A 24,941-nucleotide genomic window follows, 5' to 3' on the forward strand; every position below is an offset into this window, starting at 1 on the left:
ACGAGGAAAAGGGGACGATCAAGGATGAGATGGTTGGATGGCATCACTGACTCGATTGACACGAGTTTGAGCAAGCTCCGGGAGTTGGTGATGGACAGGGAAGGCTGGCGTGCTGCAGTTCCATGGGGTTGCAAAGAGTTGGACACGACTGAGTGACTGAACTGACTTGACTGGCTGTGTCAGGGCTTGGTTGCATTACGCAGGATCTTTCATGCAGTGCATGAACTCTCAAGTTGTGGCATACAGGATCCAGAGCACATGGACTTCAGTATTTTTGGCTCCGTGGCATGCGGGATCTTAGTTCCCTAACCAGGGATTAATCCCGTGTCCCCTGCATTGCAAGGCGGATTTTGTTTATTCACTTATTGGCTGTGCTGCATTTTCATGCTGCTCGGGCTTTTCCCGAGTCGTGGTGTGTAGGGTTCTCATCGCGGTGGCTTCTCTTGCTGCACAGAACAGGCTCCATAGGTGTGCAGGCTTCAAGAGTGGCAGCCCTGGGCTCTAGAGCACAGGTCCGACAGCTTGGCTCACGGGTTTAAGTCGCTCCTCCGGTATGTGAGGTCTTCCCGGAACCAGGGGTCAAACCTGTGCTTCCTGTATTGGCAGGCTGACTCTTGATCACTAAGCCACCACGGAAACCCATACCAGGCAGATTCTTAACCACTGCACCACCAGGAACGTCCCTGTGTGTTGATTTTGAAGCAAAGGGTTGAAATAGCCCCAAGGAGGTAGCAAGCACCGCTCGAGTGCCCCCGGCCACACCCGGTGTGCCAGGTCTGCTGGGGAGAAGCCCCCAGAGCGAAGAGGTGGGCCAAGGGCTTCCCAGGTCACTTTATCCTTTTCTACTTTATTACTTCAAATTAACAACCACAATAAAGCTCAAAAAAGTCCAATATTTACACAGGAAAAAAGTACAAAATTCCCCCCAAAGTTCTTCGGTATTTTTTTTTCAGTTTTTTAAATTACAAAGTAATAAAAAGCTTTGCTCTTTAATTAAAAAAAAGAAGAAAGAATAAAAGGGGAAACAGAGGTAAATAAATTAGGAAATACACACACGGAAAAAAAAAAAACAAAAATAAAGTAAAAAAGGGTTAACTAGGTGGGATGGATAAATCCAGTGCCCAGCCCTGAACTCCAGGCTCCTCCTGACAGAGACAGAACACTGGGAAGGGGGAACCCAGGTGAGTGTCAGAACCAGGGAATTAATTCTTAACCCAGGAGCCAGATGCTTTCTGGAAGTAGTCTCCACGGATTCTGCCCCAACACCAAAAAAGCGGGACCACAGGCCGAGGACAGTCTCAGGGGTCGGTGGTGGCAAGGACCGTCTGTGCCCTTCTTGAGGGACATGGAGGTCACCACCCACCCCCATGTCCTTGTCAGGGGCATAAGAAAAGTCGGCCTGGCAAGCGGGCGGGACACCTGCTGTTCTGGGAGACAGAGGTCAGATACATACACACCCACAAGGACTCTCAGCCCCACTGCCTCACCACCCCACTCCTCAAGGTCTCTGTGGGGAGGCAGAGAAGGGACCCTTACGCTCACGGGGGCACTGGCGAACGCCCAACACAGAAAGTTGGTGACCTTCATCTCAGGGGGTGGTGGGGCCTGCACTTATCTTCTAAGGTCCCCAGGCTCATGAACACCCAGCAGGACCTGCCTCTGACCAGCTAATCCATTCCCCCAGCGCCTCGGGCCACCTCCCGAGGGCCTGTGAGGACCCGCTGCAGTTCCAGTGCGGAAATGTCCCTCTTAGCCAAGTCAGGTGGCGGCTGGGTGGGGCCGTGGCATCCAGTGAGTGTAGCCTGGTATCTGGGAGCCTCTGGCAGCCTGAAGGTTGTGGGCGGCGGGGAACGTGAAGGGACAGGATTCTCTGTGCCGAGGGTATCCCATCTTCTTGCCATCAGCAAATAAAAAAAGTAAAAATAAAAAAAATTCGAAACAGAATCCATCGTTGGTTTTGTGCTGGGTCTTTTTCTTTTTGTTCTTTTGAGTGGTTTCTTTTCCCCATCTTTTTGTTGTTGTTGTTGTTGTTTTAAAGAAAATACAGTGAAGACACTAGAAAGGGAGAGAGAGAAGACAGATCAGGTGGGCATCCGCCCCAGCCACCCATCCACCAGCCGCCTCCTGCTCCAGTCTCCCCGGCCCCAAGGCTCTGTGCTTAGTCGCTCAGTCGTGTCCGACTGTCTGCGACCCCATGGACTGTAGCCCGCCAGGCTCCTCCGTCCACGGGGATTCTCCAGGCAAGAACACTGGAGTGGGTAGCCATGCCCTCCTCCAGAGGATCTACCCAACCCAGGGATCGAACCCAGGTCTCCTGCACTGCAGGCGGATTCTTTACCATCTGAGTCACAGTAAGTGCTCCATTTTCACAGAAAAGACACAGAATCACTTTCTCTCCTCTCTTTTGGTGAGCAGCCACCCCACAGCTACACAAACACCCCACCCTGCCATGAATGGGGCTGGTTCCTGGGCGTGAGGCTGACAAAGGTGAACCCCGAATGCTGGCCCAGAGCTACGTGTGGAATACATGTCTACAAAGCAGGTCATACGCAGTTGATGTGAGGTCAAGCCCCTGAAATGTCAGCTGCTGCCAGCCACGTGCATATTCCCCAGGAGCTCAGACCACCCCTCCCCGACACACACCCCCCCCAAATTAGTCCCTGCCACATCCGCCTTCCAGATGGGGCCCCAGAGAGCTGAGCTGTAACACCCCGCCTCAAAGCCTCATGCAACCACAGGTCCCATCAAGGCTCATATTGACCAGAGGGCGCCCCCCACCCCTCCCGCCACCGGAGCTGGGGAAGTCACCAAGGGCCTTCTCAGAGAGCAGGTAAACTCCTGACTTCAAAGCTCTACTCTGTTTGCATGAATGAAGCGTAACAGCCCAGAGACTGAGACCCGGGCTAGAGCCCTGGGGAAGGTCACAGGGTGGGCCCTTGGGTTCCGTCCCTGCTACCAACTTCCCAGAACAGTTAGGGCAGCGTGGGGATGGAAGGCCAGCCCCATACAGACAGAGAGGTTTCCGGCAGAAATTAGCTGGTGTGTGCTGGGCCTGCTCAAAGCACAACCATGGGTTCCTCCGGGGGCCGTGGGAGTCCAGACCCGGCTGGGCTGTGACTACAGCAGACGTCGACTCACCTAAGCAAATACTGGTCCGATGGGGGCTCCTCCTCACTTTCCGAGGTGGTCAAATGGCACGCTTGTCTGGGAGGAAGGGAGGCAGAAGGGTGGGAGGGGCTGAGCTGCTGGCAGGATAACTGGGCAAGTCTCTCCCCACTGTAGTGTTCTACCCTGCCAAGCCCCTCGCGCAGGGGAAGGAGTGGGTGTGTGATCTCAAGCACCCCAGATGTTCGCATTTTGTAGACAAGCACATGGCCCCGGGAGGCCCAGCAGCTGCTCAAGGCCGTGGGCTTTCCAGCTCTCGATCTGTTCTGCTGGGGTGCCGCCACCACCTCCGGAGGTCCAGAGCGGCTCTCCCTCCCACCTCTGCTGGACCCCTTCCCCGGGGGGGGACTCCAGATCCTCCCTTCCCCACTTTCCTAGTCCGCACACAGCCCCTACGTGGGGGCCACCCGATGGGGTCCGACCACCCCTCCATTCTGTGCTGACTGGGGATGGCGGGGGCGTGCTGATGGCAGGGACCACAAGCCCCTCCGCTGTGAGCTCCCTGCCACCCACCCGGGCTGGGCCCCCTGGCAGAGGGCTGGGTCCCGACTCCCACTGCCTTGCTGGGGAAGCGGTGAGGCCCAGAAGGGGCTGGGGGCAAGGGCAGCTCACCTGTGAGGCTGAAATCCGGGAGACCTCTTGCCGCCCAGTGAGGTCGGAGGACGAGACGTTGGCGGGCGCGCCCCTGTGTAGCCTCATGCTCACCTTCCTCTCTCTGTCGACCCGTGAGATCGCTCTGGGAGAAGTATTGCCTGGAAGGCGAGGCGGATGTGGAGGGGCGGGGGAAAAGGGAAGCTGCCCTCAGCACCCAGGGCCCTGGCTGCCCTGCGCCCCCTGCCCGCTGCCCAAGGTGCACACTCACCAGCTTGCTGGATGCGGGAAGCAGGGGTGGAAGCCACAGGCTCCGCTGCACTGCGGAGCCGGTTGGCGGTGGCCCCCGTGGGCGGGCCAGGGGGCAGGGCCCGGGTCGCCGACCCCCGGAGCTGCCCCATCCTCTCCTCTCGCTCGTGTTCTCGCCGCTCCCGGTCCACATCCTCGGGGTTTCGGGCTGCACCCTGCAGGCATGAGACGAAAACCCTGGTCAGCCCTGCAGGGTCGGGGAGCTCCGGGATCCGGTACTCCATCGGGGTCAGAGCAGGGGAGGCAGGCCAGGGGCGGGGGGTGTCTCAGAAACCCTCTGGTCCCACCGCCTCCCCACAAAGCAGGCAGCCCGAGAGACCCGGAGATGCCCCCTGATCACACCGCACAGAGAAAAAAACAAAGCCACAAGACTGCCCAAGAGGAAGCTCGACCTGGGGAGCAGAGAAAGGTCACTCTGTCCTGGTCTCGTGGGGCCTGGAGTCAGAGCTGGAAGGACTGATGCCCCAGGATGGCCAACCAACCTAGGTCCCCCCCACCCCCATGTAGAGAGGGCCCTTGGCTCCTTGACGCTTCCAAACACAGCAGGGCAGGTGCTCAGAGGCCGAGAAAAAAGTTACAAAGCGAGCTGAAGGCGGGGCCAGGACTCAAACCAGGCCTCTCAGGGCCCAGTTAGGGGGATTTTTTCAAAGGGCTGTTCTTCCCCTAGACCTGGCAATGGTTTCACAACTAAGAGGCCCAAGGGACCCACACAGATGCTGCCTTGCTTGGGATGGGAGCTGGAGAAGGCATGGGCTAGATGCCCCATGGAAGAAAGAGGCACAGCAGGTAGACAGGGGTGGAAGAGGTGCGTGAGCCCCTGGGGGGCTCTGCCCTCTAGCCACTGCCACCCCCAGTGCAGGAGGAAAGGAGAAAGGCCCAGAGAGAGGAGCGCGGCATGGGGGCGGCAGCAGCCGCGTTACCTAGTTGGTCCTGGGGTCGTCCACAGGGAAGGGCGGGGGGCTGGCATGAGGGGGGCCGCATCTGTGAAGGAGAGAGCTGCAGGCTGAGTCGGGGGGGGGGGGGCAGCCTGCTCATGGGCCACAGGCTCCTATAACCCTGTCTCTCCCAGAGAATCAGCCGAGAAGGCCTCACTGTCCTTCGGAGATGAGATGGGGGCTGGCTTTGGACTTAAAAGCAACTCCAGGAGCTAGTGGCTGGGGGATCAGAGGATCCTTGGATCCTACAGGAAGAACCAGGGCCCAGAGAGGCCTCGGGAGGCCTAGGGCCGCATAGCTCAGGGCAGAGCTGGGCTATGTCCCAGTCTTGCTCCACTCTCCGTGCTCCCAGAGGACTCAGCAGAACATCCTAGAGACGTACGTTCTCCGTCCTCCCACCCTCAAGCCTGTCCAGACAGGCCGGGAAGCACCAGGGCGCCACCGCCTGACCCCTGGTCCTCACCCCAGGTTCCCACCCACTCGGTTAACAGATGGGGGGAGAGAACGACTGAGCCAGAAGCAGGGCCAAACCTGTGACAAGAGCTGCCATGCCCACTCATTAAATATCCCTCGGGGAGGGGGCGCATCCACCCTGCAAGGCAGATCCAAACTCACTCTCTGGTGGGGGGACACTGAGGCTCAGGGAAGTCAAGTGACTCCCCCAAAGGTGCCCAGCCCAGGGGCTGTGGCTGAGCAGAGGGCCCTGCTCGGGCCCACAGAGGCAGGAGGAGCTGAGTCACTCAGCTCGTACCCACCCAACCCAAGTGATGCCTCAAGAAACGCACACCAGGGAGGTCTCTCGGCTTTTATTTGCCCACGAGAAGACACAAAAGGTCAGTGTCCAAGTCACACGAGCCTTCCCCTGTGTCGTGCAGACCCCTGTCGTTGGCAGTGTCGAGTTTCCACCTGGCTGGCTGGTTGGACTTCAGAATACAGTGGCTCTGTGCAGCATCCCAGGCTCCAGGTACCCGGGGACTCTGGGGCCCTGATGCTGAACGATACGGCGTGGCCCCTCCAAGGAGGGAAGTTCTCAGTCAAGGACAGGATCCTTCCCACGGAAGAGTCTGCAGCCCTCAGTGCCCAGCATGGTGTCCGGTCTGCTGGCAGGTGCTGATGAAGGCTTCTTGCAGGCAGGGCAGGAGGGGTGAAGTGGGAGGAGCTTGGTCTCCAGTGAAAACGTGGAAGGTCCCCAGGGCGTGTCCACAGATACTTCTGCCAGGGGCAGCTGGAGGCGGTCAAGCTCACCATAGCGGGGACAGGGTCAAAGGTGCCCAGTTATCCAGTCCGATGGCCCTCAAGTCAGAGATCAGTGCGGGAGGTTGGTACCTCTGCTCAGCTTTTGGCTCCAGGGCCTGCCTCGACGGGAACTCCAGGAAGGGGTTAGGGTGCCAGCAATGGGTGGAGAGAGTGCTCCTGGCCTGGTTTGAGGCGAGATCTTGTGGGCTGGATGGTCCCATGAGAGGCTCTGTGGGGAGCCGATTGAAGCTGCAGGTGCCCCTGGACTTTCTGCAATGATGGACGTGTTCATATCCACCTTGACGGGTGTGGCAGCCACTAGCTGGCCACCTGTGGCTCCTGAAAACTTTAAATATGGCAAACGCAACAGAAGAAGTATGTTTTCAGCTTTAATTAACTTTAATGAAAAATCAGCCACACGTAGCCAGTGGCTAACACATTGGCAGGCACAGGCCCAGACTTTGCAAAATCCACTCTCGGAGCTGTACCGAGAGGAAGGGCCAAACTCGGCCCCGAACCAGACTCACGAATGCCTCTGTACACAGGTGAGAGGGTGTGCACAGCACCCTAAACAGCACCCTGGGGCGAGAGCTGTGCTCCCAGCCAGAAGATCTGTGGTGATGGGTGCCACTGCCCATCTCCCACCCCTGGGGTCCTCCAGCCTGTAGGACACTTTCATCCTCCGCCCAACCTCTGCCTTGCTTCTTAGGCCGCTGTCTGAGAGTCAGAAAGAGCGCCAATCAGTGACCAAGCGCCGATCCCAGGGTCCTGGAGAACAAGGCTTCAGTCCTGAGTATCCGGCAGGAGGGTGCCCACCAAGAAAAGAGGCAGTCAAGAGGACACGCGGTCCAGGAAGGGGCCTTTAATGGGTTCAGGTTCAATACAGAGGCTGCTGGCGGGCTCTGGCCAAGGCTGTTCCTGGGGTCCACTGCCACCAGGCCCTTCTGGGCAAGGAACATCGGATCTCCTTCAGGCTCTGTTCATCAGGCCACTGATTCGTCCCCAAGAATCTCACAGCAGGGCCTTCTCTGCCACGCCCTCTCCAGTGTACCCCCACCACGTCAAGGGATGTCTCCTCAGGCCTGGCCCCGATGGGCTTGGGGACACCTGGTGATGTCAGAACTGGGGCCCTGCAGTCCAGACCACAGGCCAGTAGTTTTGGGGGGGCAGCTCCTCCACCTCCTCCACGGGCCTATGTGGAGGGCCCTGGGTGCCCAGGGGCGCCGGGCACCTGGAAGGGACAGAGAGAGCACAGCGGAGGCTCAGCCTCTTGGGCTCCCCCACCCACCAGGCGGGAAGTATCGGAGAAGTCAGAGCCTGGAGGTGCTTACCAGTACATGGGTGGGTTCGCCGGCCCGACACAGGGACAGGGGCGGGGGCTGGGCAGTGCAACAGCTTCGCTGTCGCGGGGCTGAGCCTGGCTCGAGGAAGCCCCCTTCTCCAGAAGAGACGTGAAACAAGACACAGGATGTCACAGATTCCGGAGTCCCAGGCCCAGCGGACGAACACTTCCCACCCCACCCCCACGACTCTTAAGAGAGAGAGAGAGAAGAGAGGTGCCTAGCAAGACCCAGGGTGCCACAACCAGGGAGAAGGAAGCCACAATGAAGGGGTCCAGGCTGGCCAAGGGGGACTCAGCGAAGGCCACCAGCTGGCACGTGCAGGGCACCAAGAGCAAGATGCTGCAGGCCAGGATCAAGACAGCGGGGGGGCCCACCAGTGCCATCCGGGCCCGGCTCACCCAGGCGCCCAGGACGGACGGGAGGCCCAGGCGGGCCCTCTTGGGTCCAGTGGGAGGCAGCGCCCCACCTGGGCCCGGCTGATCGCGGCGGCACAGGCCGTCCGCACGGATGAGGCTGGTGTGGGGGTCACGTGCGCCGTCCAGCTCGTAGCACCCGGCTTCCGGGAGCCCCGCCCACCACAGGGTCACGTTGGCCTTCCCGGTCCAGTCCCCCAAGCCCGCCTCGGCCTTCAGGAGACTCACGAATTTGAGCATGTTCCAGTCGAAGACGTAGTCGTAGGAGAAGCCCTGCCGGTGGAAGAGGTTGCGGAAGAGCTGGCGCAGGTAGGAGTAGTCGGGCTTGTCGTCGAACCGCAGTGAACGGCAGAAGTTGAGGTATGTGGAGAACTCGGCTGGTGCGGGGGGCAGGGGGGACAGAAGGTGCCGTCATGAGGCCCACGCTCCCAGGGGCCCCCCCCCCCCCCCCCCCGATGGCGCTGTCCTACCCAGCCCCGCCCCGGACCTAAGACGGGTCAGGACGACGTCCTCCCTACCCCAAAAACAGTCGAGAACCTGATGGAAATTCTAAGCCACAGGAGGAAAACTTGGGTTTCCTCCTCTGAACATCAGAGGTGAGAGAGGGCCCTTGTGAGATAAGAGAACACACACACACTGGTTCCTCTCCTGGGGCGCCTAAGGCCCGTGTAATTTCCTAAGTGGTGAGGGCGCAAGGAGCATCCTGTCCAGTCCTCAACGGAGGAGACTCCAGGTGGCTCCCGATGGCAGCGGGTCAACAGAAAGACCAAGCCATGATCAAAAGGTTGGAACTCCTGGGGCCCACCCCTACTTGCTTCCCTAGAAAAGGGAGGGGGTCTGGGAACGGAGTTAATGGTCACCACGCTGATGGGATGAAGCCTCCATAAATATCACAACAGCATGGGGTATGGAGGGCTTCCTGATTGGTGACCACATCCCCAACTCCACTCAAGATAGAAGCTCCTGCACTCGGGACCCTCCCAGACCTCATCCTATGTGTCTCTCTTCAACTGGCTGCTCATCGGTATCATTTATCACATCCTATCAAAAACTGGTGAAATGTCTTTCCCTGACTTGAGTGAGCCAAATTAATCGAAGCCGAAGAGCGAAACCTCAGATTTATAGCCAACTGATCAGGAGCACAGGCGGCAACCTGGACTCGTGATTGGCATCTGAAGTGTGGTGGGAACAGCCACGTAGGATTGAGCCCTTAACTGCAGGGTCTGATGCTTCCTCCAGGGAGGTAGTGTCAGAAGTGAGTTAAAATGCAGGACACCCTGGAGTTGTTCCTGACACTCAGCCCTCGCGAGGTGTGTGGGCTGGGGACATGAGCTGAGCCTGAACAACGACAGAGCTGTGAATGACGGATGCTCTAGTGCTGGGCAGTGGTGGCCCAGAACAGGCTCTGTGCAGCCTCGCTGGTCCCTCAGAAGGGGCCCTGGGGACCGCAGGCTAAGCTTGTTGCCCCAGCGGGCTACTCACAGGGGTAGCCTTTGCAGAGGACCTCGATGGGCGTCGACATCTTCTTCTCGCTGATCCGCTCGTATTTCTGGCGCTTGGTGGCCGCTTTGAGGCCCTGCCAGGGCAGGGAGCCCAGGTTGAAGTACATGAGAACGTAGCCCAGACTCTCCAGGTCGTCTCGACGGCTTTGCTCTGCAGAGAAAAGGACAAGGTGAGGGGCAAGGTCCACCTGGGCTCCTGGCTGAGGGACCCCCTTTCTCCAGGGGTCTTTGATTAAGGTGAACAACCCCCCCTGTGCACTCAGCACGAGCCCACCCCCACCCCCCACATGCTGGCTGCACTCTTACCCCTCCTACAGGGCAGGGGCCTGAGGCTGGGCTTTGCTCACTCAACCTAGGCCTAGTGTCTCCAGCTCAGGCTCTCATCCATTTAGCCACTATGCAGTAGGCGCCCCGGGGCCTCCCTGCCCAGCCCACCCTGCGAATAAGGCCCAAGCAGTGGCATCAAACAGGGCTGGGTCAGACCCGACTTTAACGCCTGCTAAGCAGCACGGCCTAAAGTGCCTGTGTCACACGGTGGGCCTGCAGTTCCCACCCGGTAAAAATGGGGACACGTCCTTGCCCACCAAGGCTGCTGTGGGGATGACTGAGGCATGAGATAAAGAGTGCTTCTTGCGAAGGAGAAGACCTGCCTGTGTGACCAGCCACGGAATAAACCCAGGCTGCAGAAGGTAGCCAAGGTCCTGGCGGGCAGCCCACAGGTACCCTCTGCTCCCAGGCCTTGCGCACTCACCGATGCCCAGGTGGGTGTTGATGGAGGCGTAGCGGGCAGTGCCAGTCAAGTTCTTGTTTTCCCGGTAGGGGATGTGCTGGTGGGTGCGGGCGTCCCGGTACTTCTTGGCCAGGCCGAAGTCAATGATGTACACCAAGTTGCCCTTCTTCCCCAGCCCCATGAGGAAGTTGTCGGGCTTGACGTCCCGGTGGATGAAGTTCTTGGAGTGGATGTACTCAATGCGGCTGATCTGGGGGAGGGGAGAGCAAGTCACTCAGCAAGTGCTGAGGCAGGGGGAGCAGGCTTTGCCAGATGCTCGGAGCCAGGCCTGGACTCGGGGCTGGGGCCCTACAAATGGAAAACACACCCGTGGTCCCCTTCCAATGGATGGGGACCCCTGCCACAAGCAGAGGAGCAATATCAGTCTGCAACCACCATGTATGATGATTTCGAAGGGGCAGGTCAGGGAAGGCTTCCTGGAGGAAGTGACAGTAGAGGAAACTCTGATGGAGTGATTCATCAGGTTCACTGTGATGCAGGAAAGTGAATGGCAAGATCTAGAAAGGAAGTCCAGGAAGGCATTCAGGCCTCATCGGCCTGGTTCTATACCCTCAGGGTACAGAAGAGGCCCTCAAGGAACCAGAGAGGCACTTCGGAGGTTGTTCTGCCAGCCAGACTTGGGGGAACAGGAGTACACGGAACCCTAAGCTTGGTGGGCAGGGGAAGACAGAGATGAAGCACACAGGCAGGAATTAATCTCTGGCTGGAGGATACCAAAGTCAGGGAGACATGAGGACCTTCCTTTCAACAATGCGTTAGAAACACATGTTCACTGCTTCTCGGCCTTTTGGCTAAGATCAAGTGTAGAAACACATGTTAATAAATACGCACACAATCTGTCTTCTGGCAGGTTGGCCCCCTCCCTGGGCCTCAAGCTTCTGAATGTTTCCTAAACTCAAAAAACCTAGACTTCTTTGAGTTTCATGTCCTGTGAGAATGACAACCCTCTCTGCGCACACACATTTAGCCTAAAATTACAGGATGTCTGCGGACTTTCTGCAGGGCAGACACAGACACAGACCCTGGGGGACAAGGTCTCCATGTACCATTCCAGGGCCAGGATTTTTGGGGGTTTTTTTTTGCCGTGCCATGCAGTATGTGGATCTTTGTTCCCTGACCAGGGATCGAACATGCGCCTCCTGAGTTGGAAGCAAAGTCTTAACCTCTAGACCACCAGGAAAGTCCCCCAGGGCCAGGATCCTGTGCTTTACTTTTTAAAAATTTTTTTCTCCCTTGAATTTATAAAAGGATTGAGGATGCAAGCAACGCTCGTCCATGGGCATGGCACTAGGTGGTGTCCCAGATGACTCCACGAAGGGGAGCCACTCCTGAGGGGGCCCAGCAGCTCCCCTATGGCTGCTGCATGGGAACAGGCCCTAGGTCTGGGTGACCATGGGCTTTACAGTCACCCGAGGGCAGCGTCCCAGGCCTTCCGTGGGAGCCCAGCTGAGCAGGTCTGGAGTGGAAACTGGCAGTCTATGTTTTAATACCTCCTCCCCCAGCCATGGCTGATGGTCAAGGTCCCCTGGTCCCGGTCCCATGTCGCTATCACGGCTTCCTGCTCCAGCATCCTCTGGCTGGGTACCCAGTGTCCCCCTGGCCCGAGGGAGGAGGTGGGGGGACTCACCATCTGGTCGGCCAGGAGCAGCACGGTCTTGAGGCTGAACTTGCGGGAGCAGAAGTTGAAGAGGTCCTCGAGGCTGGGCCCCAGCAGCTCCATGACCATCACGTTGTAGTCCCCCTCGGCCCCACACCACTTGATGGATGGGATCCCCACTGCAGGGAGGCGGGGCAGTCAGGCGCCGACACTCCCCAGCCCACCAGTCCCTGGGCCCCTCCCCATGTGAGTGCCCAAGGCACAGGCACAGAGCTCCCACCCCCACGCCCACCGCCCCTCCGGCCCTCACCTCCCCCCTGCATCATCTTGTAGAATTTGCTCTCGATGTGCAGCTGGGGGTGCTTCGTCTTCACACACTCCAGCTTGATGGCAACTTCTTCACCAGAGGCGATATTGGCACCTGCGGGGACAGGGGGACCCAGGCCACACTCAGCTGGCCAGGCAGCCCCAGGCCAGGACCACTCCGGGCCTGCTCCTGAGCAGCTCAGTGTCCCTTGGGAAGAGGTTGAAAGGTGGCAGAGGCCCCGGGCTGTATCCACGGGAAGCAGAGGAACTGGGGCACAGAGCAGGCCCCTGACCCAGCCTCGGCAGGAAGGGAGAACCAGAGCTGCAGCACTTGCTGGGGGAAGGAGCGGAGGGCTGCGGCCATGCAGAGAATCGGAGGCTGGGGCAGCAGGCGGCCGGATGTGAGGGGCCAGGGCAGGGCCAAAAGCGTTCCCAGACCACTCAGGGGGGCTGTGTCCTGCAGAGTGGAGCCACTGAGGTCTCCCAAGCTGGAGAGAGGCGCAGTCAGTGGGGTGTGGAGCCGAGGAAGACAGCAGGCAGAGGGGCAGGGCTATTTCAAGAAAGATCCCAATCCAAGCTGCACCGGGCCTCAATTTCCCCAGCTACAGTCATGGGTAGGCTGAGCTGGAAGGCTGGGGGCTAAGCTGAGAGGCCGTCTCCTGCTGGGAGTCAAGGGGGTCTATAGCTGCCATCACTAAATGGTGTGATCTCAGCACAGAGACAACACAGAAAGTCTGGAGCGGGACACAGCCGCTGGAAGAAGGGGGGCAGGATAAATCCAGGACCTCAACCCGGGGACGCCCGAGATGGGGCTCCACCACAAATGTGCCTGAAACAGCCGGCAATCTGAGGAAAGACAACACAGCTCATGCCACGCACCACAAGCCCTGAGTGGAGCAGACGATCACATGGGGGGCAAAGATCGGAGTGTAAGTTGGCTCAACCACTTTGGAAGCCAGGTTGGTCTCTGTCTGGTAAAGCTGAACACACAGAGACCCTCGGTCAAACCAGGCCACTTCCAAGGGTACACCCTTCAGAAACATGAGCGCTAGGAGGCCAAGCAAGGACCTTTGCACAGCAGCAAAGGACCACAACATCCAGCCCCAGAAGATGGCCACAAGGTGGGGCAGATGCCCAGGGACGCCCCACGCAGGGGGAGACAGGCACGATGGCTATGCGGTAGCTCTCTGCGACCGAACCCTCTCTGAGCAGCGAGCAAGGCGTAGCACTGCTTACAAAGGCCAGAAGGTGGAGACACCCGAGAGTCCATCAGCGCAGGCGTGGAGAGCCACTCTGCCTGTCCCTAAAAATGAACTGGGCACTGACACAGCCTGCGACACTGACAAACCTTACACACACAGTGTGCAGTGGATAAGCCACACTCCAGAGGGCAAATACTGTCTGATTCCATTATATGAAATGCCCAGAACAGGTGAACCCATGCAGATAAAGATTAGACTGGTGGCTGCCAGGGACTTGGGACAGGGGGAAGTAGGACAGGCTACAGGGCAGGCTACCCCACTAAACAGGTGCAGGGTTTTCTTCTGGGTGATGAACTAGACAGGGATGGTGGTCACACACACTGGAATTGTACTAGTGAATCAGTGAAGTTGCTCAGTCGTGTCCAACTCTGCCATCCCATGGACTGTAGCCTACCAGGCTCCTCCATCCATGGAATTTTCCAGGCAAGAGTACCAGAGTGGGTTGCCATTCCCTTCTTCAGGGGATCTTCCCGACCCAGGGATTAAAACCAGGTCTGCACTGCAGGCAGACACTTCACTGTCTGAGCCACCAGGGGAGCCCCTGGGGTTATACTAGAGGCCACTAAATGGTTAATTCTTAAATGGTTAATTGTATGTCATGTGAATTTCACCTCAATTTCAGGGTGAAAAACCGAGGAAGGAAGGGAAAGAAGGATGCAAGCACAGTTTTGATTGTCTCAATTTCAAAACGTTCCACACGTTTAAAAAAAAACAAAAAACAAAAAAAAACCCAAAACGTTCCACGCTGAATTTTGTATAGTTTAGGGACATAAACATGATAAAACTCCTCAATAAAAGGGTATAACTTAAAATTTAAGATTCAGACAGTCATTAGCTCTGTGTGGGGGAAGCAGAGGGTGGGATGGGGTGGAGTACTAGGGGTTTTCAGGGTGACAGAGCTGTCTTCCTCCAACTAGTGGTGAGAAGAGTGCCTTAAATGGTGCACATGTTTTATACATGTAATTTAAAAAATAAAACAATGAGGTGTTAAAAGAAGGGAGCATTGCTTTTAATCTGGGAGTAGACAAGGTTTCCCAAAGAAAAGCAATGCCAAATAATGTTCAAACTACTGCACAATTGGACTCATCTCACACACTAGCAAAGTAATGCTCAATATTCTCCAAGCCAGCCTTTAACAGTACGTGAATCAAGAACTTCTAGATGTACAAGCCGGATTTAGAAAAGTCAGAGGAACCAGAGATCAACTGCCAACATCCTTGGATCATCGAAAAAGCAAGACTTTCAGAAAAAACATCTACTTCTGCTTTACTGACTAGGCCAAAGCCTTTGACTGTATGGATCACAACAAACTGTGGGAAATTCTTCAAGAGATGGGAATACCAGACCACCTGACCTGCCTCCTGAGAAATCTGTATGCAGGTCAAGAAGCAACAGTTAAAAACTGTACATGGAACAACAGAGTGGTTCCAAATCGGGAAAGGAGTATGTCAAGGCTGTATACTGTCACTCTACTTATTTAACTTATATGCAGAGTACATCACGAGAAATGCTGTGCTGGATGAAGCACAAGCTGGAATCAAGATTTCTGGGAGAAATATCAATAACCTCAGATATGCAGGTGACATGACCCTTACTGCAGAAAGTGAAGAAAAACTAAAGAGCCTCTTTATGAAAGTGAAAGAGGAGAGTGAAAAAGTTGGGTTAAAACTCAACATTCAGAAACTAAGATCATGGCATCTGATCCCATCAATTCATGGGAAATAGATGGGGAAACAATGGTTGGGCTCCAAAATCACTGCAAATGGTAACTGCAGCCATGAAATTAAAAGATATTTGCTCCTTGGAAGAAAAGCTATGACCAACCTGACAGCATATTAAAAAGCAGAGACATTACTTTGCCAACAAAGGTCCATCTAGACAAAGCTATGGTTTTTCCAGTAGTCACATATGGATGTGAGAGTTGGACTATAAAGAAAGCTGAGTGTCGAAAAATTGATGCTTTTAAACTGTGGTGTTGGAGAAGACTCTTGAGAGTCCCTTGGACTGCAAGGAGATCCAACCAGTCATCCTAAAGGAAATCAGTCCTGAATATTCATTGGAAGGACTTATGCGGAAGCTGAAATTCCAATACTTTGGCCACCTGATGCGAAGAACTGACACATTTGAAAAGACCATGATGCTGAGAAAGACTGAAAGCAGGAGGAGAAGGGGACGACAGAGGATGAGATGGTTGGATGGCATCACCAACTGTATGGACATGAGTTTGAGTAATGCTCTGGGAGTTGGTGATGGACAGGGAAGCCTGGTATGCTGCAGTCCATGGGGTTGCAGAGTCGGATACAACTGAGCAACTGAACTGAACTGAAAGGTTTTTTATCCCTGACTTAAAATCCAGAAGCCATTAAAAAAAAAAAAAGTCTCCCTCCCCTCCAAAAGTGGAATTCCTTCCCCATGGCAAAAACACCAGAAACAAAGTCCAAAGACTGACAATACATACATACTCATAACTTTTATCAAGGGCAAAGAACTAATATCACACTAATATACACTGAGAACCTACAAATCAGTAGGAAAGAGACCAATGACTCCACAGGAAACAGGCTGAGGAGTCAAACACACACTTTACAGAAGTGAAGTCGCTCAGTCGTGTCCGACTCTGGGACCCCTTGGACTGTAACCCACCAGGCTCCTCCGTCCATGGCATTCTCCAGGCAAGAATGCTGGAGTGGGTTGCCATTTCCTTCTCCAGGGGATCTTCCCGACCCAGGGATCGAACTCAGGTCTCCCGCATTGCAGGCAGACACTTTAACCTCTGAGCCACCAGGGAAGCCTGATATAGACTGAGCAGCTACAAATCAGTAGGAAAGAGACCAACGACTCCACAGGAAACAGGCTGAAGGAGTGAAAAACACACTTCACGGAGACAGAAAGAAATTATTGGTATAAAAATGGCTTACTCATGAAAAGAGCCAACCTCCCGTAAGAGAAAATCTAAGTTAATATTATCCTGAAAGACCAAGTCCATGTAAGCTGGCCTGCGCTGTCTGTGGGCCGGGGGCTCCCCTCTGCAGCAGACAGGCCCTGTATGAACTGGGGAAGCCGGGCTGCAGGGCCACCTGGATCCCTCCAGCTTCCACTTTGGGGAGTTTACTCAACAGGCACACACAGGGCAAAACAGGCCTGGATGAGGCTGTGGGCTGTAAGCTGTTTGCAACAGTAAAAGCTTGGAAACAACCCAAATGTCCAGCTCGGGGCCTGGTTAAATAAAGAAAGGCCCATCCATAAAGCGGAACACAATGGAGAAAGAATGAGGAAGCTCTCTCGGTGCAGAAGTGGAAAGATCTCAAAGATACAGGAAGTGAAAAGGCGAGTACAGAACAGTATGTATTCTATGCTGGAGGACACAATATGTATCTGTGTTTCCTTGTATCTACATAAAGAAACACTGAAAAGAAACATGAGAAATACACAAGGCTGCAGGGCAGGAGAGGGAAAGGACATTTCTCTGATACTAAGTTCTATGTTGCCCTTTTATTTTTTTTTCAAATCTTTGTTAAAATTCACAGTGTTTTTTTTTGTACATTCACAAGGTTATGCAACCGAAACCACAATCAAGTTTAGAATACTTTCACCATCCTCAAAACACCCTATTCTCTTAGTAGTCACTCCCCACCTCCCCCAGCACCCCCCCAATGTAGGCACCCACCCCCACAGAACCACTTTCTGTCTCTATGAATATGCCTACTCCTGCCACTTCATACAAACGGAATCATACAATGTGCGATCTTTCGTAACTGGCTTCTTTCACTTGGCATGCTTTTGTATTCTGGACTTCAGTTGTGTGTATTTTCATTTCTGAATCACATAAAATTAAAATTAAAAAAAAAAAAATAAAGCAGATCCCCAAATTCAGTGCCCAATGGGAGAAAAGAAAGTGCTTTGCAGACTCTAAGGTGCTTCTGAAACATCAACACTCATTACTGGGGAAAGCCTTGCATGTTTCCGGGGGGACAGTGAGGATGCGGGCACCGGGGGGTTGGGGCTCACTGCAGTCCACCAGCCTAGCAGTGGCAGGAAAGGCTGCAAGGGCTCCTGTGGTGTGAAGAGGACCAGGCCAGAGTGGTCACAGCACGTGCAAAGGCCCGACGGGGGTGGGGTGCAGTGAGCTCTGGGTGGTTCTGGTGCAGCTGGTGCTCGAGGGGGCTGAAGCAGACAGCTGAAGAGGCGAGGGCGGAGGAGGTGGGAAGGGTCTCAAGTGCCACAGTCCTAGGCATCAGCCTGAGCCTCTGGGCACCAGGCCTGGCTGTCTTGTTACAAGGCCCTGTGATTCCGTGATGGGGCCATCCTGCGCACTGCAGGGTGTTTTCCAGCCTCTCCGACTCTGCCCACCCTGAGCGAACAACCAAACCTGCCTCCAGGCCTTGCCAAATGTCCTCTGTGTGACAAAATCTGGCGGTCCCACCCCTTGTTGGGACCACTGGTGTATCCGGAAGGACAGGAGAGAACTTGAAGTCTGGGTGGCAGGGTGGGGGGATGAATCTGCACGGAGGCTGCTGCAACTGTCCAGATGACGGTAGCCCCGTGCAGGCAGAGGGCAGGGACCAGGTGACGCAGGGCCTTCAGCACTTATGATTCAGCAGATTGTGCAGAGAGCAGAGGTGTAGGGGGAACGCCCCTCCCTGAGATGGGGGAGGGGTGGTGAAGGGGAGGGGTCTTTGGGCCCCGTGAGCTCTTACACACCATCCTGCAAGGACTACTGCTTGTATCTCTATTCGATGTGTGTGGAAACTGAGACACCAAAGACGAGCAGGGACCTAAGCTGTTAGGCAAAGGCGTCTGACTCCCACTGCTGCCAAGCTGCCTCCGGGTCCCACCACCCCCACCAGATCCCCGCACTGCCCTTGAACTCTCACCAGGAAGTCCCAAGTCCTCCCTCAGACCTCCCTTACTTCTCACAGCTGGGGACCTGAGGCTCAGACAGGTTAAGTAACTGGCCTGAGGTCACACAGAACCGGCTGGGGCAGAGCCAGGATCTGAAACTTCATCTCTGGAGCCGCTGCTTTTTTCTCAATTTCAGTTCCCTAGCATCTCATTCATCACTCAACAGACACACACTGAGCCCTGAGCCGGCCCCGCCTCGGAGGAGCCCAGCTCATCCTCTGTGGCAGGGACAGTGGAGAAGTTTGACTGGGTACAAAGTGCCAGGCGAGCACAGCAGAGGTGGCCCCTCGGTGGGATACAGCAGGTCTGCGGGGGGCGGGATGAGACAGTCTGCAAAACAAACCTGGACACCGAGAAGGGCTCGGCCCGGCTAGCCCTTGAGGGTCTGGGACCTCGGCAAGTTCTAGGTGGGGAGGGGGATGAGCAACCTCATGTGGGGGCTCCCTCAGACACCTGGCTGGATGGAAGATGGGGCTGAAGCACTCCCCACAATCACCCACTGGGGCGCACCATCCCCTCCCCATTTAGAACTGAGGCCCAGAGACTAAGGAGAGGTCTAGAGAGTTCCTGAGGGCAGCCGGTCAGCAGCTGGTAGAGTAGGTGGCACAAGCTTGGCCACCTCCAGACCCCACGCAGCCAAGGTGAGGCCCTAACAAAGTGGGCCACGCCTGCCAGCCAGCCCCTTGCAATGCCAAGGGCGAGGGAGGAGGAGCCTGAAGAGGACTACTACAGGCCGGGAAGCCACATGTGCTTGTCCTCGGTCGATCCTGGAAAGCAGGGCCTGGAGGCCGCGCCCAGCCCCACCTGCAGAGGCCATCTGGAGTCAGGCCCTGGCGCCAGCACCAGCGACGAGAATGTGGCCAGAGCTCTGAACAAAGGGAGTCAGCGAGGCCAGCCGGGCAGGCCCTACAATCCCTGCCACCCCCATGCGAGCGAGAGGGGCCCAGGAAGGAGCTGGCAGGACACTGCACCAGGCCAGGGTCCCCGCGGCCTGTGCACTGACGAAGGCAGGACAGTCAGTGGAGAAATGGCTCCCGGCCCCCCGCTCAGGCCCAAGAGGACCCAGCTCCTCTGACAGTAGCAAATCCTAACCAAGACTGAAGGCTGGGAGACACCACAGAAAAGCACCACTCCTGGGTCGAGCACGTGCAGAGGGTCTGTGCGCCGTGATCTCATTGCTTCTCGCCACCCTGGGGGTCCCACGACCCCACCTTGCAGATAGAGAAGCCAAGGCTGGCAGAGGTCATCCCTTGTCCAAGGGCATACAGCGAGGAAAAGAAAGGCCAGTACCCAGAGCCCGGTAGAATTTATTCCAAAGTAAATTGGAGGAGTAAACTCAGACCTAGATTTTAAAATGAACTAGATGATTACTGGGAATTAAGGTTTCCCTTGGTGGCTCAGATGGTAAGGAATCTGCCTCTAATGCGGGGGACCCAGGTTTGGTCCCTGGGTTGGGAAGATCCTCTAGAGAAGGAAATGGCAACCCACTTTAGTATTCTTGCCTGAAAATCCCATGGACAGAGGGGCCTGGTGGGCTACAGTCTATGGGGTTGCAGAGAGTCAGACATGACTGAGTGAGTCACACACACAGATGATTACTGGATAAACAGAAGTCCTGTCCCAGGGAGGACCAGGAACACTGGCTTTCTGAATGACCTTGGGCTGCCCTCTATTTTGGGGCCTCAGTTTCCCTTCTGCAAAAGAGAAGGCCTGGGGTTCAGCATTGTCTAGAAGCAGGTGTGCACCTGCCAAAAGTTGCCTTAAACCATCGGCTCCAGGCTTCAGTCCTGAGCCCGAAGCTGCCACGATAAAAGGACCCTTTATATCCACCCCAATTTCACAAACAGGAAGGAGATGGGGTACTCCCTCTTTCACAGATGGGAATGCTGGGGCTCAGAGAGAGAAAATGACTTATCCCAGGTTACAAAGCCCATGAAAAATAGACGGGAGACCTGAACTCACCCCCCACATCCCAACTTTCTTCTCCCCTGCCACGAAGGAGGCCACTTCACAGGCCTCTGCATGTCACAGCCCCCATTTCCTCATTCCTTCATTTCAGAGGCTTTCACTGAACCCCCACGTGCTGAGCCCTGGGGCAAAAGTATGGATGCAAGCCAGTGCCCCTCCCCCACCCCCACAGGAGTTCGGAGTCGCAGAGCAGACCTTTCCATCAGCCTGCACTGTCCCCTCCCCCTCTGCCCTGGGCTCTGCTGTATTTCCAGGAGGGTGGTCTACTAGGTGCCTGACCATGACGTGCACATCCGGCTGGCACTTGCCAGCCTACAAGACGCTCTCCCCCATGGAAGACTTCCCCTGGAAGTCCTTGGTCGGCCAGGCAGCAGCATCAAACAAACCTGCTGCATCACACAAACCTCACCGACCGCACCAAGCCAGGTCTGACGGCTCCCTCCCACGTCCTGTCCTCTACATTCTCACTCCTTGGAGGGCTGTGGGTAGAAAGTCTGCCTTTTCTAGTTGTTTGTTTGTTGTTTTTTTTTTTTTCTTTTTTGGCCACACCACTTGGCCCACGGGATCTTAGTGCCCTGAGCAGGGATCGAAACTGCACCCGATATTGAAGCACAGAATCCTGACCCCTGGACTGCTAGGGAATGCCTTGTCTTTTCTAATTTTGGAGAGAAGTCCTGGTGGCCAATGTGACCATTCCACCCTGTCTCGATCTGTAAAGCGGGGACAACTCGGCATTGTCCCCAGAGGTGGCTGTGAGCAGAGACCACATTCGCACAGGGCTCGCAACACAAGTACTTCCTAAAGAATGTAGGCATACATGTCTCCCCCGACCTTGATGGGGAAGCAGTGGCCCACTGAGAAGCCCTCATACCCCAAGAGGGCAGGGACCCAGACCACTGGCTAAGAGAAACCCTCTGAGGTCTGAAGCAACAAGCCAGGGACAATGACCTGTCGGCTTCCTCCGCTCAGGACAGAACTGACCAACAACTCTTTTTCCAGGAGGGAAACAGAGGCACAAATGCTGCCAAGAGCACCGGGACAGCGACCGGGAGAAACCCCAGGGGCTGCCACCTCGCCCTAACAACTCCCACTCTCGATCAACCAACACAGTCTCTCTCTGGACCAACAACTGCCAAGGGAGGGTCGCACCTCCTGACTTCACCCCCCCACCCCCATCCCCATCCAGGGCTGCTGAGAAAGTTGCATTCTCGGGGGTCAAGGACAGGGGTGGGGTGAGACGTCAGTGATTTACTTAACAACAGGAGACCACGCTCAGCCTTTCAACAGGAAGCACATCCGTGGAGAGAGATTCTAAAAGTTACGACCACCGCCACCGCCCCCGCCCCCGCCCCCGCCCCCGCCCCCGCCCCCGCGGTTAGTGGAGAGCCTGCATCATTCCAAAGTTTTCCTGGGCTGAATTCCAGGCAGCCAGACCACAGGGCGGGGGCGGGCCTAGCGGGGGAAGCCAACAGCGGCCCAGGCCACTTCTGTCCACCAGCATCCTTCTTCCCAGGAGACAAGACAGGGGTGCTAACCCAGCCTGGGCTTTCCCACGTCCAGCTGGAAACCCAGATCATCTGCAGCTAGAAACCCAGAGTTAAAAATACCTCCTGCAGCCTGGATGGCAGCACTGACATCCCAGATGCCCACCCTCCTGCCCTGACTGAGGAGTCCCTCGGCCTGCCTTACCCCCAGCCTGCGGCTTCCCTCCCCACCTGGGATGGTTCTGGGACAAACAACCAAAACACAGAGTCACATTCGAGCTTCAGAGCATGAAATCTTGGCATCTTTCCTCCAAGCCCCCAGGGCTGTCCCAGGGGCTTCAGACCCCACTGAGCTGGAGCCAGAAACACTCACCTAGGTAGATGTCTCCGAAGGACCCGCTCCCAATCTTCCGGCCCAGGCGGTACTTGTTCCCCACACGTAGCTCCATGGTTCACTCCTGTGGAGGGAAGCAGAAACACAGGGTCAGAGAGGAGGGGAGCTGGGAAGGGGGTGAGCCCCCAGACCCCACCCCTCCCCCACCAAAAAGGTCCCGCAAAACCACAAGAAAAAACTCGGGACACTGCAATCTCCCTCCGGCTGGCCTGGAAGGGATTTGGCCTCATTTTGCCTGAAGGGCAACCACGGGTCAGGTAGCCCAACTGCCTCCACAGGTGGTGAAGCTATCAGAACAGGTGTCAGGGTAGCCAGGCAGAAGAAGGGGGTTGGAGACAGGGTGCAGGAGGAAAGAGCAAAGCAAGCAGTTCCTCGGGGGACATGCATTTGGGGACCCTCCAATAGAAGCCTCTTAGGGCAGGCTAGTCACAATGGGCAAAGACCCTGAAAGGAAAATCAAGGACAGAGCGGGTGATGGAGAGGGCAGATGGAGAAGCTGATCACCTTGGGGCTGCTGCCACGGCAACCACCAGCTAATTCGAGCCTCCAGGGACAGGAGGACAGAGTGAACGGAGGGTCCCCAAAGGAGTTCCTCAGCCCCCTTAGGACTTGGAAATGATGGGGTCCCAATGGCCCCATTCCCACCCCAGGCTTCCAGCACCAAGAACCAAAGGCCAGGTCTCCACAACCTGCACGGGTCTTCCCAGAGGTAGACTCTGCAAGTTTTCACTGGGCCCCGCAAAGAGAGATCTCCCCAACTCAGGGGGAAGGTCGGAAAGGGGCCCCCAGAACATCCAGCTTCCAGTCTTCTCCCTCTCTCAACCTCGCAACACCAAGAACTGCAATAGGACTCTCTGCACGGCCTTCTATGGATAAACAGACAGTTTGGGGCTGACTTTCAAGACTTGGAGGGTCTCCTAAGAAGGCCCTGCAGAGCAACCGAGGGGACCAAAGCCAAGTTTTGAGCCGCCTGTCAGCTTCTTTGGGATGAGAGGAGGTCTGGGGGGAAAGTGCCAATCTGAGCACTTCCCTCCCTGCTGTGCCCTACCCTGGGTGTCCAAGCTCTCTCAAGCTCTCTGAGCTAGCAGGGACCACCCTGGGAGCGACCCCTCTGCTCTGGCCTGGGGCAAAGATCTGGGCATATTCGAGGTTCTGGCCAACAGGGGAGGAAACTCCAAGGCTGGGAGGCGAGGTCTTGCTCTGGGGGGCCTATGAAACAAGGAGAGGGTTGTGGGGGAGTCCACTAAGATCACAGCCAGTATGGACAACTAGGAAGACGGGCCACTCTCTATAGACAGGGAACTCAGGCCCAGGGAGGTCATGCCGCCTGCCCGCCTGCCCTCCAGCAGCAAGTCTCCTCCCCTAAGGCCCAGACAGGGCTCCTGCTGCCCGACCTGGCGGCTTCCCACCCACCCGCTCATGCCTGGGCCAGGGGGCCACGCAGGAAGGGGGAAAAACAGCCCAGAGTCTCGGCCCCTTCCCCACACCAAGGAAGACCAGGAAAGCCAGACCCACCTGGGAGGCGAGGTGGGAGAAGAGCTTTCTTCCACGAGGTCGTGGTCAGTCTCTGCCCACCGGGGTGGAGGCAAGGAGCCGACAGCTCCTGCCCGGGAGAGACGTCCACCCCAGCGCCAGTTCCCAGGGAGCCGCCGCTAGCCCTTCAGCAGTGGTCACAAGGAAGGAGCCTCCACCCCGCGCCGGCCAAACTCCGGGCTCTCCACCAAGGGCCTCTGCCCACACGCCCCGGCCAGTCTCAGCGGAGGTGCCAGGGCGGCCAGGAGAACCCACTCCACATTTGCGGGAAACTCACCCGCCACACACCTCACACACACACCATCCTGTGTGGACACTTCAAAGGAAGAAAGAAACGCAGACGTGTACCAGGAGCCCCGCTGGGGGGAGGGCACGGGGTGGGGGGTGGGGGCGGGGGGACGCGGGTGTGTACACACACAAACACCGCCACCCCCCCAGTCCGTTTTCCGCCAACGCCAATTCAGAGACCACACAAGGCAGCCGGGGAAGCCGCAGGTTCGGAAAGGAACATAAATACACCCGCATCCTATATTACATAAATACCCACGCCGGGTTATATAAATACCCATGCCCTCCCGTCTGGGTGTCTTACATAAATACACTGCACATGACCCCCCCAGCCCCTCCCCACTCACCCGGCTGTCGGCAGAGAAGGGGAGAAGAGAGGGTGCAAACCACTAGCCCTGCAGGCAACCCACCCCCTACCCCCACCCTGGGCTGCTCCTACACCCCAGGGGCCAGGGCCCCAAGGAGAGCCTAGACTGTCCCAGCACTGTCCTCCCAAAAGCCTCCCAGAGAGCAGAAAGACTTGAGGCGGGAATGGGAGAGGCTTTCCAGTTCTTTGCTGCTTCTTTTGGGGGGGGGAAGAAGGGGGGGTGGCGCTGGAATAAATGAAGGGGATAAAAAAGGCGGACGTGAAGATTCCAGAGTTTCAACCGGTTAAGAAAAATGAGACAAACTACCAAGCTGAATGGCACATGGGCAGTTTTCTTACTCCCTGCCCACCTCCTTCCCTGGATCATTAAAATAAAAATTGGAGGGACATCCCAGCCAGCCAGCCAAAGAAGCCCCAGACATAGGCATTTATTGAACGAGTGCAACTTAAGATACTGGGGATCCCCTGGCCCTGTCCCCAAATCCTTCTCCTGAGGAAGGCTGATCCAAGAATATATGCAAGAAAACTAAGAGAAAAAGTTGGGGAGGGGGCTCAC

At 56.4% G+C, this 24,941-nt stretch overlaps 1 protein-coding gene across 8 annotated transcripts in view; it reads right to left on the minus strand.

Annotated features, from left to right (window-relative positions):
* Nucleotides 1–827: 827 nt before the first annotated feature.
* CSNK1E (casein kinase 1 epsilon) overlaps nt 828–24,941 on the minus strand; it is a 36,738-nt gene continuing 12,624 nt past the window's right edge. For 2 of the 8 annotated variants that reach the window (XM_070453321.1, XM_070453322.1), the window contains exons 2-8: nt 23,713–24,046; nt 22,177–22,261; nt 12,192–12,302; nt 11,912–12,060; nt 10,246–10,474; nt 9,475–9,645; nt 7,678–8,369 (exon numbers count right to left, since the gene is read on the minus strand). In XM_070453321.1, the coding sequence (XP_070309422.1) occupies nt 7,708–8,369; nt 9,475–9,645; nt 10,246–10,474; nt 11,912–12,060; nt 12,192–12,302; nt 22,177–22,252 (1,398 nt within the window). In that variant the 5' untranslated portion in view covers nt 22,253–22,261; nt 23,713–24,046 and the 3' untranslated portion in view covers nt 7,678–7,707. The other 6 variants (XM_020896473.2, XM_070453320.1, XM_070453323.1 and 3 more) reach the window with 5 other exon arrangements.

The sequence above is a fragment of the Odocoileus virginianus genome, chromosome 23 (genome assembly GCF_023699985.2).
Source record: "Odocoileus virginianus isolate 20LAN1187 ecotype Illinois chromosome 23, Ovbor_1.2, whole genome shotgun sequence".
Taxonomy (NCBI): Eukaryota; Metazoa; Chordata; class Mammalia; order Artiodactyla; family Cervidae; genus Odocoileus; species Odocoileus virginianus.